Source organism: Oculina patagonica, chromosome 2 (genome assembly GCF_052425735.1).
Source record: "Oculina patagonica isolate OP01 chromosome 2, crgOcupat, whole genome shotgun sequence".
NCBI classification, from domain to species: Eukaryota; Metazoa; Cnidaria; class Anthozoa; order Scleractinia; family Oculinidae; genus Oculina; species Oculina patagonica.
The window spans coordinates 45247497-45258786 of NC_135759.1; the positions used below are offsets into that span (position 1 = coordinate 45247497).

At 40.1% G+C, this 11290-nt stretch overlaps 1 protein-coding gene and 1 pseudogene across 3 annotated transcripts in view; both read right to left on the minus strand.

Annotated features, from left to right (window-relative positions):
• The window catches only part of LOC144644888 (uncharacterized), an 82690-nt pseudogene extending 81704 nt beyond the window's left edge, over positions 1–986 (minus strand). The window contains exon 1 of the transcript XR_013569212.1: positions 446–986. The product of XR_013569212.1 is annotated as an uncharacterized LOC144644888 (transcript). The remainder of the gene's footprint in view (positions 1–445) is intronic.
• A 2968-nt stretch (positions 987–3954) lies between these two features.
• LOC144644853 (glycine amidinotransferase, mitochondrial-like) lies at positions 3955–9978 on the minus strand. Of its 2 annotated transcripts, none has more exons than XM_078504400.1 (8): positions 9869–9978; positions 9695–9774; positions 8821–9004; positions 7307–7506; positions 6892–7113; positions 6012–6149; positions 5165–5497; positions 3955–4489 (listed from the first exon to the last, which is right to left on the minus strand). In XM_078504400.1, exons 2-8 carry the CDS (start codon positions 9755–9757, stop codon positions 4364–4366), a joined length of 1266 nt encoding a protein of 421 aa, XP_078360526.1. In that variant the 5' UTR covers positions 9758–9774; positions 9869–9978; the 3' UTR covers positions 3955–4363. The 2 variants fall into 2 exon arrangements, with proteins under 2 accessions (XP_078360526.1, XP_078360527.1); XM_078504401.1 differs by having other exon boundaries at positions 9863–9978.
• Between the last annotated feature and the right edge of the window lie 1312 nt (positions 9979–11290).

Consider the following 11290-nt stretch of genomic DNA (forward strand, 5'->3'; position numbering starts at 1 on the left):
CCCTATAAACAGGGCTTCTTCAAAGTGTTATAATGGGGATACAATGTATGTTGTGCACCTGTTTTTATATACAAATTATATATACATTTGTCATGTAAAATAAGTTTAATAAAAATATTATTTTCAAAAAAATAAAGAAAATATAAAAATCTAAATCAGTCTAGACTTGACACACTGTATCTGACAATTTATTTTTGCAAGGAAATTTTGAATTAAAGGTCTGTGTGAACCATTCCATTAGCGAATCAAATTTTATGACAGCAACAGAAATAAACTGTATAAACAAACGACTGTCTGACTAGCGTTGGGTCATAAAAATGATTTTAATTCTGCTGGTAATATATTCGTAATTAAAACATATTCAGTGATCATGTTGAAGATTACGTGTTGATATTACAGCTTAAATTAACGAGGAAAATTATAAGAAAATCTCCATGTCTCTTACCAATAGTGTCTCTTCCAACTCCTTTAGCACCAATCGGTACTTTAGAGCTCTTTTCTTTCTTTGCTTCAAGTCGAACTTCTAAATCTGCAAACTTTTCTTTCAGATATTTATCGGTCCACAAAGTGAATGCTCTTCCGTGTTTTGCGGCTCCTCGGAGCACAACAGCCTTAGAAGGTAGTACATATTTAGTCCAAAATTCTTGAGGAGATGGCATTTCTTGTAAATCGTCGACTAAGTTTGTTTCTGGTGGTCTGTGAGAACCTAAAGGCTTCAAATGACCAACAGGAACGGGATCAAGACTGTCTGAATTCGCGGGCACCATTAGCACTGATGCGATAATGAAGCTTAAAAAACATCGGAAAACCATAGTTGTAATAAAACGTTCTGCGAAAAAATGATAACACGAAATAGGATGAATGTTCTCCTCCGAAGAATACTTTGGATGTGAATAAACAAGAAAAAAATCCCGTTATAAACTCGCACTCCGCTTTGCCTCCTGTCGTTATTGTTTGATCAAACAACACAAGGTTCCCAACAGGGGATGGCTGCGTGACCAGTAGCAAAGCAGGAAACTTCTGTTGTTTAGAAACGGATAGAATATATTTGTCATTTCTTGAATACAGGTGTTGGTGCTTTTATTGTTAAGAAATATATTTTCGTTAATAAATAAAATAAACTCTGAACCGTACCAGCACTACCCTAGACAAGCTACAAGTTTTGTTCTAAATCACGTGTTCCTCGCGCGCTCGATATATAAACCGCGCGTGTTTATTTCTCCGCGCCCGTGGTGGACCCGGCGTTTGTTTGACTCCTGCAGTTTATTTGAGCCCGGATTTCATGAAGCAACGGTTTTTATTAAATATTTTTTTATCTGGCTAATATACCTACAGCTTATTATACCTCAAATAAATACCTAAGGGGCTTATTTTCAACTCTACCTTAGAGGCCCGGCGTTTATTCGGTCCCCGGCTTTTGGTATAGGTATGGTATGGTATGGTATGGTATTTATTTTAAGTCGTAGATGTTTGGAGTGGTTGCCAATCTCCCGAGCCAGGGGTTCATGTTAAAAAACTGAACAGCTCTTTTTCGTCAGTCGTGTAATAAACCTCTCCTTAACCAAGCTTGCTCGGGACTGTCCTAAAAATCGGTATTGATAGAGGGTCTCAATGGGGTTAACCGTTAGCCGTAAAACGGCCAAAAATTTAGCCGTTAGGCGTAAAAATTGGAAAATTTTAACCGTTAGCCGTAAAATATGTTAACCGTAAAAAATCGGTCAGTAATTATAAATAAACCAAACTAGTTCACTTCATCGTCCCAGAATGGCCCTGAGACCTAAAATATGTTTTTCAATAATGGAAATTAATTTTTAACTTTATAAAACAATGAAAATTAACTTTTAACTTCTGTTAACCGTTATGGAAATAAATTAACCGTTAGCCGTAAAAAAGCCAAAATTTTAACCGTTAACTGTATTAGCCACCACCCCATTGAGACCCTCTTGATATACAAACTGATATTTTTATGAACAATAGCATGGCGGGTTTTGGGAGGATGACTCCAGGTATAACTACAAACAGCAAGACAATTGCCTGAATGGGTAATCAGTTATAACAACAATGGCGTGTTTGATCAAGTTATTTGTAGTCCGAGTGATTCTCGACCCTCCCATTACCTAACCCTACTGTCAAGAAATTGGGCCAATATTATTCTCCCAGTTCGGCCCTCGCTCGCTTCCGGTTAAGAAAAGGGAACATATAGCTGGGATTTCATCCTCGGCGATGGTAATACAAGTAAAAGCGAGTTTGCGAGGATGACTTTATGTTTAACTCAAACAGCTGAACAAACGACATAATGAATGGCGAATATATGAACAATGGCGTGTTTGGTCAAGTTATTTGTAGTCCGAGTGATTCTCCGCCCTCCCATTACCTGACCCTACTGTCAAGAAATTGGGCCAATATTATTCTCCCAGTTCGGCCCTCGCTTCCGGTTAAGAAAAGGGAACATCATATAGCTGGGATTTCATCCTCGGCGATGGCAAACAAGTAAGCGAGTTTGCGAGGATGACTTTTTTCTATATAGCTGGGATTTCATCCTCGGCGATGGCAATACAAGTAAAAGCGAGTTTGCGAGGATGACTTTATGTTTAACTCAAACAGCTGAACAAACGACGTAATGAATGGCGAATATATGAACAATGGCGTGTTTGGTCAAGTTATTTGTAGTCCGAGTGATTCTCTCGCGGGATCTAAAGAGTCTATGGCCAAGTCATTTAAAGCTGTCAGTTTTGTAAAAGAGCTATTCAAAGGCCACTCCAAGAGGAGTTCACAAACAAATGATGTAAAAATGCAGCCCTTATTCCATAAGTTGTTATTCCGTTCATTTAAAAATAGAGGCGGTTTTATTTCTTTTTCAATTTTTCCAAACGCCGAACTTCATGAAACGAACTAAACTGAGCGAATTTAGTTCGTGATAAGTTCGACGTTTGGCTAAGTTGAGTTCGTCTTACTGAATTAAGATCGACCAAACGTTCTATCCGTCTGCTTCAGACGGATAGAACGTGTAAAGATCGACTGTGGGACAAACGTATAAATTTAAAATTTGTATGTTATTGTGATTTTAGCCTCGAAATATTCGTTCTTGCTGCTCTGAATTTGCGACGAATTATGTTCGACGTTTGAACCAACGGTCGAGCTTTACCTGTTTGGGTCGACCAAAACTGCAATTTAGTTCCTGATGTGAAGTTCGACTTTTGGCCTGGGACTTGGCCTTACTACACAACGTGTTTTAAAGGACTACACCTACTAACGTTTTTTTTTTTTAGAATAAGAATAAAAACTCATTTTAATAGTAAACTCCCCCAGGCCCAAGGGCCTTTTCAGTTACTATTTACAATAAAAAATAACAAACTTACTACAAATATCTCACAAATATATTCGTTAAATTAAATAAAATATATAATATAAAAGTTAAAAAGAAGAATTGATTATGCCTAAGGTTTGTTTTAAAAGAGGAACAGAGATTTAGCGTTTTTACGGCTCAGCTCTGTATGTGAATGTTCTTTGGCCTGCTGCGGTCCTGAACAGAGGAATTTGCAAGCTCTGGTGTTGGCGGGTTTCTCGTCCATGAACATCAGACCTTTTAACAAAACTTGTTTCTTAAATATCTGGGTGCTAAACTATTTAGACATTTTTTCGTTAAGTTGATTGATTGTACACTCATTTCTCAAATCAGGAACCTAAGGCAGTTGGGACGTAAAATTGTACAACTGTCGACATTTGGATAATTCCTCAAAAAATTGCCCTTTTTCCGATTTTCTTTTTGTATGCATTACCGGTCAGTACCTGCATCGACAAGTTACCTGCGGTCTCCCCCCCCCTCCACCTCTCCACCTTACCCCCCCTCCCGTTGTTATGGTGGTACTTATCAGTTATCTTGTTTGTAGTTAGACAAGAGTTTGTTATTGTAACAGGAACAAAAACGTCAATGGAAAAATTTTAAAACAAGAGTGACTGTTTCTGGTCTCTTTAATTCGTTTTGGATAACACAAGTAACAAATTACAAGGTATTGTGTCTCACTGAAAACTATTCTGGCACCAGCAACACCTAACGATAATTTAATTAAAAACGTGCAAATATTAACAAGGACAAAACTCTCCAACTGCATGTCACGGTTGTTCAAAGGGCGAATAACCTGTCCACCGGAAAAATCGTAGTTGGCTGAATAGTCATTTATCCATCGGAAAGCGTTATCTCCTTGCGGTCCTTTAAACAACCAGGGCCAAGAGCCGATCCTGCTGTGGTACAAAGTTCATACCAATTTCATTACAGAGGATATATAACTGAACATTGAACTTTAGAATACTGTAAACGTCAGCAATGTTAACTTGGTAAAATCCAAGAAACAGGAGGCGTAAACTAAAAATACGACTCTAAGATGCCCCGACGCCTGACATCACAGGTCCAACAATGAAAACCTCCTCCGAGCGAGTTGGCAAAGCGGATGGACACTGGAATACACTTGATTCCAAGATTCTCGAACATCTGGCGAGAAGGAAAAAAACGCCGTGTTACCAAGGAAACCACTTTTTGAAAACTTTTTAAGGGAAAATTTACTCTATAAGGCACGCCTGTTGGGAATCACGGTAGATATTCAGCGTTGCTAAGTCTCCGCATGCTTTGCTGAATACAACTACCATGATTCCCTGCAGGCGCGTCTCATAGAGGTAACTGGCCATTGGTTCTGTTTGTTTCGACTAATTAAAATCTATGGCGTTTGGGGGAGAAGACAAGTTAACATGGCAAGTATAAGATTTTCCATGATCATTTATGAAATCAAACTTAAAAAAGGTAAAAATCAAAAACTGTCAAGAATTAATGATTTTGTCGACTGTATGTGTGGTGGTAGCTGTTTCCATGTGTCGAACCCAACCGACACAGACTCGGGGCGGCTTACCCAAAAGCAAACGTTGGAAGAAAATACACAGAATGCAAAACAGTCCACATTAATTTTCGTTTTGGGGTGAAACGCGACGTGCCAAAAAGGTTCTGGAACGAGCGTGAAATTCCTTGGCACCGCGGGCTCACACGCGAATTCCGCGACTTGCTAATTCGTGTATCGCTGATGTATCGACATCTCGAATAAAAAACAAAAGCCTAGAAAGCACCGTAAAGAAATTAGTTAGTCTGTAGCTTATTAATAATCCTCATCAAATCTACCTTTTGAGTAGTTGTCTCGTTTTTATCGACTACGACCCTGGTTGGATCCAACATAAGAACATTCATGGACAGCCACTTTGACGACATCCATAGTGGATGTGTGTCTGGAATGAGCGGAGTGGGTGGCTTGACTACTGTCCAGCCAGCCTTGTGGAACATGTCAATCTGACGACACGGCCGCTCAGGATTGGACAGAACTAATCCAGGTCCAATGATGTTGAACGTAGCGTCGATATGCATGGGATTGGGATCAGCAAATGACAGTTTGTGAACACGATAACCTCGCTCGCCAAGATGGCGGCTCATCCACTCAATACCAAGGTTGTTAGTAACCTATAATGAGAGAGAAAAAATGCTATAAAAATACCTAAAACAGTTCATCAAGTGAAATAGTAAAAGGAAAAATATTTCAGGAATGTTACGTGAAATTCTACTTGTTAGTCGTCTCCTATAATTCTTGCGTACTTTGAATTCTTTTGCCTGCCTGCCTGTCTGCTTTTCTGTCTGCCTGTCTGTCAGCCTGTCTGTCTGCCTGTCTGTCTGTTTTTTTTCCGTCCATCCGTCCGTTCTTCAGTCCGTCGGTCTATTTTCAGTGTCTATCTGTTTGCTAGTTTGCTTGCTTTTTAGGAATTTACAATGTTTCTAAGCAGAGGTGGTGAAGCTGAGTAAAATAAAATGGAAAATGCTTCATCGTGGATTCTATTTTGGAAGGGCTGGCCCCAATTAGAACTTCTTGGATCTAGGAAACTTCTTGACAAATAACCCTTTTCAAAATCACACCAATAATAAACTAGTTATAGTGTACCGTACCCGATACACAACAACAACTGAGGATGATAAGAAATACCTGACTCCGTTGCACGAATATATCTCGCCCTGCTCGAATGAAATCAGCGGCATCAAAGCAGGGTTCAAATTCTGTGGTCACAAACTTTCCTTCCGCGGCCAACTTGTGCCGGTCTTCAACTGTGCGTATTGGATAGTCCTGGAATTTTATGACAACAAAGTTGAAACTTCTTCCATTTAGATAGTTAACCTACGAGCGGGCTAACATTTGAGAATACACGCGAAAGTGGCGCAGTTGTAAGAACGAGTCGGCGAGAAGACGTCTGGGGCGGAAGCACGAAGACAGCAACTTATTATAGGAAATGTACGTAAATATAAAAAATTCGCCTTAATTTTTGTTAACTTTAATTTCCGCACCGTTTAATAAATAAGTGGAGGTAACGTTTTCTTCAATTAGCGTAGCGAAAGGAAAGCATGCGAGATACTAGTCTGAGACAATAAAACACACCTGACCGAGCTATTTCAACGGGTAATTGGGGTTAGTCTCACGGCTAACAGTTATGGCCATCATCATCATCATCATCATCTGTCCTTCTCGCACCATAGATCCCCGAAATGAACAAAGGCTATAACTTGGTTACTGAAGAAAGTCTGAAGAAGTCGCACTGGAAACTGGGTAGGTGTTATCTTTCGTAGCGACTTTGGAAAGCTGAAGTTTTGACCGTTAACCCTTCGTTGAAGTAAAAACAAATGTCATGTGGTCGTTTTTGTCCGGACTTCGCCACTCTCGGCACGTACTTCTCTAGTACGACTCTCGCTTTGGTTTAGTAAAAATTAAGTAAATAAAAGGAAAAATCATTAAATCTCAGTAAAAATGACTAAAATTATTTAATTTTACAAGTTCCTGGCAAACTAAAACACGGCAATCTCATGGTTTTTACCTGGTCATACAGGGCGTCGCTCATGAGAGGCTTGGGTGCAGTCGTCCATTTGGCACCTCCCTTAAAGTACTCCTTCAGAAGGGGCCGGTAGGCGCGATATTCAAAGAAACGAGACCGCCATGCCATGGGCGCTTCAATGATTTCGTCACCGACCACAAGCAGAATGTCACGTGGCATGGCTGCATATAACCCGGATGACTGAAAATCTGGAGTTTTGTAAACCTGTAAAATATTAAAGGTTAACGAGTTCAACAGAAAAGTGAAAGCTGGAAAGATGAAATGATTATCACGACTTCTAAAGATATAAGATCATTTAAGAAAAGGGGAAAGGTGTTTGCAAACACGCAATAAGATATTGTTTCATTTTCTGTTTTACAAAGGCCTTCTTCCCACCTCTTCAGCTTAATTCTAATACCTCAGAGAAGTTGATTGCTTCAGGACGGCGCACTCTGACTCCTTCGTGTTGAAGAATGTTACAAAATTCTTCAATTTCCACTTGCGCTTTCTTTAGGTGTTCTTTAGGAAAGGATCGGCCACCAAACTGGTAAAAAAATGGCCAGTGTTTCTCATAGGTGTTCGCCTTTACTTCTACAGAAAACTGTGGCACTGTAGCCCCTGAAATAAAAAGTAAACATGTGTATGATTTGCCTCTGTAGACCTATCTACCACAAGGAAAGGTGCAAACATTTATTGTTATTTAAGTTAAAGAGCTTTTGATGAGATTGGCGCAACTGTAATTCTTTGGGGTTAGTTCAAAATGACGGTATAAACTCGTTACAATAGACGTAGACTTGCTCCAAGTCGCTCGTTAGGTCCGCGGGCCGCTGGTGGAGGGGGGGGGGCGGGGGCAGAAAAAAAAAGGGGGGGGGGGGGGGGGGCGTTTTCCGCGAAAAACGAGGCCCAAAAAAATTATAAAAATATAAAAAAAAAAAAAAAAAAAGAAAAAGGGGGAAAAAAAATAGACGTTGCTCTCACGTCCTTGAAATTCCGTAATTCTTTGAAAACCGATGTAGAAGGTCAAGTTTGTTTCCAGAGTTTTAGACAACCTGGAACGAGACTTTTTTTTACTTTTACAGACACAAAACAAACGTGCTATTGTGTAAAAGTACGCGCAAACAAAATAACTGAAACTGTATAAAAAAAGCAATCAAATACCCGGTATACAAACTACAATATGACAAACTGAGCCTCGTAATTCCTCAATTTCCTGGGCGTGGCAGCACGTAAAAAGTTAGAGGCCATATGAATTAACTTGAGTGAATTTCATAAAAAGTAATGATTGAGAAAGAGATTTTACAAACACAATGTAAAAGGAAAGGAGTTACCGTAAATGATCTAATAAACGCCCGGGGCGTCTATTAAATTTTAGGGGTCCTACAGGGGGCGTTAAATAGATATGAGGCGTTTAATAGAGAGAGGCGTTTATTTCCCTTTAACTGAAACAACGGCACAAAAAAAAATAATAACACACGAAATTCGCTCGCGGAGTAAAACAGAAAACAGAGTTTGTGACTAGGAGTCTAATCTTTTCTGCGCTAATTCAAAGCCTGGAGATGTCGTTCATAGTTCGATATCGATGTTTTCATTGACATCGGGGTCAACAGGGTCAACTATGTTGGTATCGTTGGCCTCTTCGATGTCCGAGTCAAGCAGGAAACTAACCGGCTAAATTGTGTAAGTTACTCTAATTACTCTATGGAGCGTTACCTTGGTTTTTGAGGCGATCCTTGGAGGGGGCGTCTATTAGACATGGGGCGTTTATTAGAGGGGGGCGTCTAACACAAACTTAACACCTCAGAGGGGAGTGTTTATTAGATACGAGGCGTTTATTTGAGAGTGGGCGTTTATTAGATCATTTACGGTAAAACGGCTTTATATAGCGCCATTTTATTGCGTTGCCCGTTTTTTTCAGTATTAACTACAGTTCACCTTCCACACGTCCCACGATGACTTCCTCAAGTGGATCCCATTCATTATATGAACAGACTGGGCTTTTTAATTCGTCAGTCTGGGGTTTCTCGCTTTCCAAGTCATCAATGAAGTTATTAGATGGATAGCTTCTAGCCCGTGTCTCTAGTTTGCTTCTAGCAAGCGTCGAACATGCCCGCCAAAACTGAAAGACATCACACAGTTCATGATTTGTGGTAACCATTTACGTTTATCACAATCAGACGCTTTTTTGAAAGAGCTAACTTTTACTTGATTAACCAGTAAGCTTAAAATGTTTTCTGTCTGTCTGTGCACACAAGCAAATTTTTGTAAATCAAAAGAATTTACCCAACCCAAACCATGTTATGTTGACTAAGAAGTGTTCAACGATTCAGAAGAAAGCTTAATAGATCTCCAATTCTACCCTTGCTTTTAATACTTGTTTGCCCTGGGAATAGAATACGAAGACAAACAACTGACGAAAACGTATCTGTAGTCTCTGCAGTCTGCACCATGCAGAACTTCGAAGTGACACGACTCAAGGCTTCGTATTAAATAATTCCGTAAAAAAAGGGTAGGAGTGGAGATCTATAGCTCTCTTCTGAATCGCTTAGCACCTAGTAATCAACATATCACAGTAGTTTGAATTGGCTAAGTTCATTTATTCTAGATAAACTAGAATAAGAAAAAATCGGACTGCCAGACATTTTACAGTTAATGTTTTGAAGACCTTCAATGACCGACTGCCAGATCTTTCGGCCGAAACCGGTTTTAGCATAAAGGTTAATATAGACGAAAGATTTCTTTCCGCGATGAATGAAGTATTTGACCTCGGCTATTTTTGACAGCAAAAATACTATACTTTGGAACCTACCACTCCAAACTTAACCGCTTCACGTCCACGGCAACCACCTTTGACTATTCTCACATTCAGCATGTTGTTTTCGGTTGGATCTGAAATCAGACAAAAAGTTTGTCTAGCTTACATTTATGCTCACGTAAACGACGCTTAGAAGTTTAGGTCGTACTACGTTTGCATTACCCGTACCTTCTCATTCAGATTCGTATCTCAAGGAAATCAACTATCGAAATATCCACAAGCTTTTACAAATTTTTCAAAGCGGCCGGGAACTGCAAACTGCTTGACGTTTTGCACAACTCGCGTACGTCAGCAAGGTGACAAAAACGATTTCTATTGGCTGTTTATCTTTTCCAGTTTGTCACGCAAGGTAATGTTACCGTGACACGGTGTTATTTCACAGAATATAACTTTTGCGTGTACTTTAATTTTTAAAATCTTCTTATTTCAACTGTCGTCTCCTAAGTACAGACAAAACAATCACTAGAAGCTTAGCTTTTGTTCACAACTTCTAAGGCCAAGTAAAAAAAAACCAAATGTTTCTCGTCCCCGCCCGATTCATTCGGCACGCTTGGTCTTAATTGGAGAGGTCAAGATTTATTTTGCAAGTTCGCTTCTGGAGAATTTGACGATGAAGGAAATAACAAAAAGGGGCCCGCCCGCTCTCTTTTTAAAAGAAATCCTGACGAGAAACATTTGTTTGTTTTTTTACTTGGCCTACTGACACGAGCGTGGGACAAAGAAAAAATCTGAGTCCCCGCCGGGAATCGAACAGGGAATTAATAATTTGACTGTTTTGTATGTTTACGCCTTGCAAACGTCTACCGCCGGAAAGATTCACGGTCAAGATCCGATGTAGCCTTAGGTGGATTTCCACTGACGCGTAATTTTTTACGTGCGTTTACGTGCGTGAAATAAATAAGAGCAGAAGCATATGCTTCTGATTAGAGACAATGTATGAACGACTTGCGTACACGTGTACGCATGTCGTTCATACATTATCTCTTAATTTTTTTCACGCACGTAAAAAATTACAGGGTCGTAACCAGGTATATTTTTCCATCGCTGATCCCAAATTTTAGCCTAAAGTTTGATTCCTGATCCCCAAAATGTGTCAACATTTGATCCCTAATTCCATTCTGATTCCATCTGTTTGGCTGACCCGGATCCCATGACATGCCATGACTTGTGACCCGGGATCCGGGGTCCATGATCCCGATCACGAGGCTGTGATCCCTGATCCCCTATACCTGGTTACGACCCTGAAATTACGCGTCAGTGGAAATCCAGCATAAGGGTTTAGCTTTGTCTGCGGCGCAGGATAGAGCCGGTAGCGGAGTTAGCCGTTTATATTCCGGGATTTCTGCGGGTCACTGCCTCTTTTCAGCCGTTTGCATGTTTGTCGTGTTATGCCACAGTTTCAACAGTCAGTTCAGCGGTTTACACTGTACGTCGTGGCCCATTGTTGCTGTGCACTTGAACTGTTGTAACTGTAGTCACTAACTTACGAAAAATGACCGATCTAGACCATCAGATAATAAGGCCTACTTTGGGACCTAAAGTCACCTTTTGCACAAAGTCGCCTAAGGCCGCTTTAACTCGCGCCTAAAA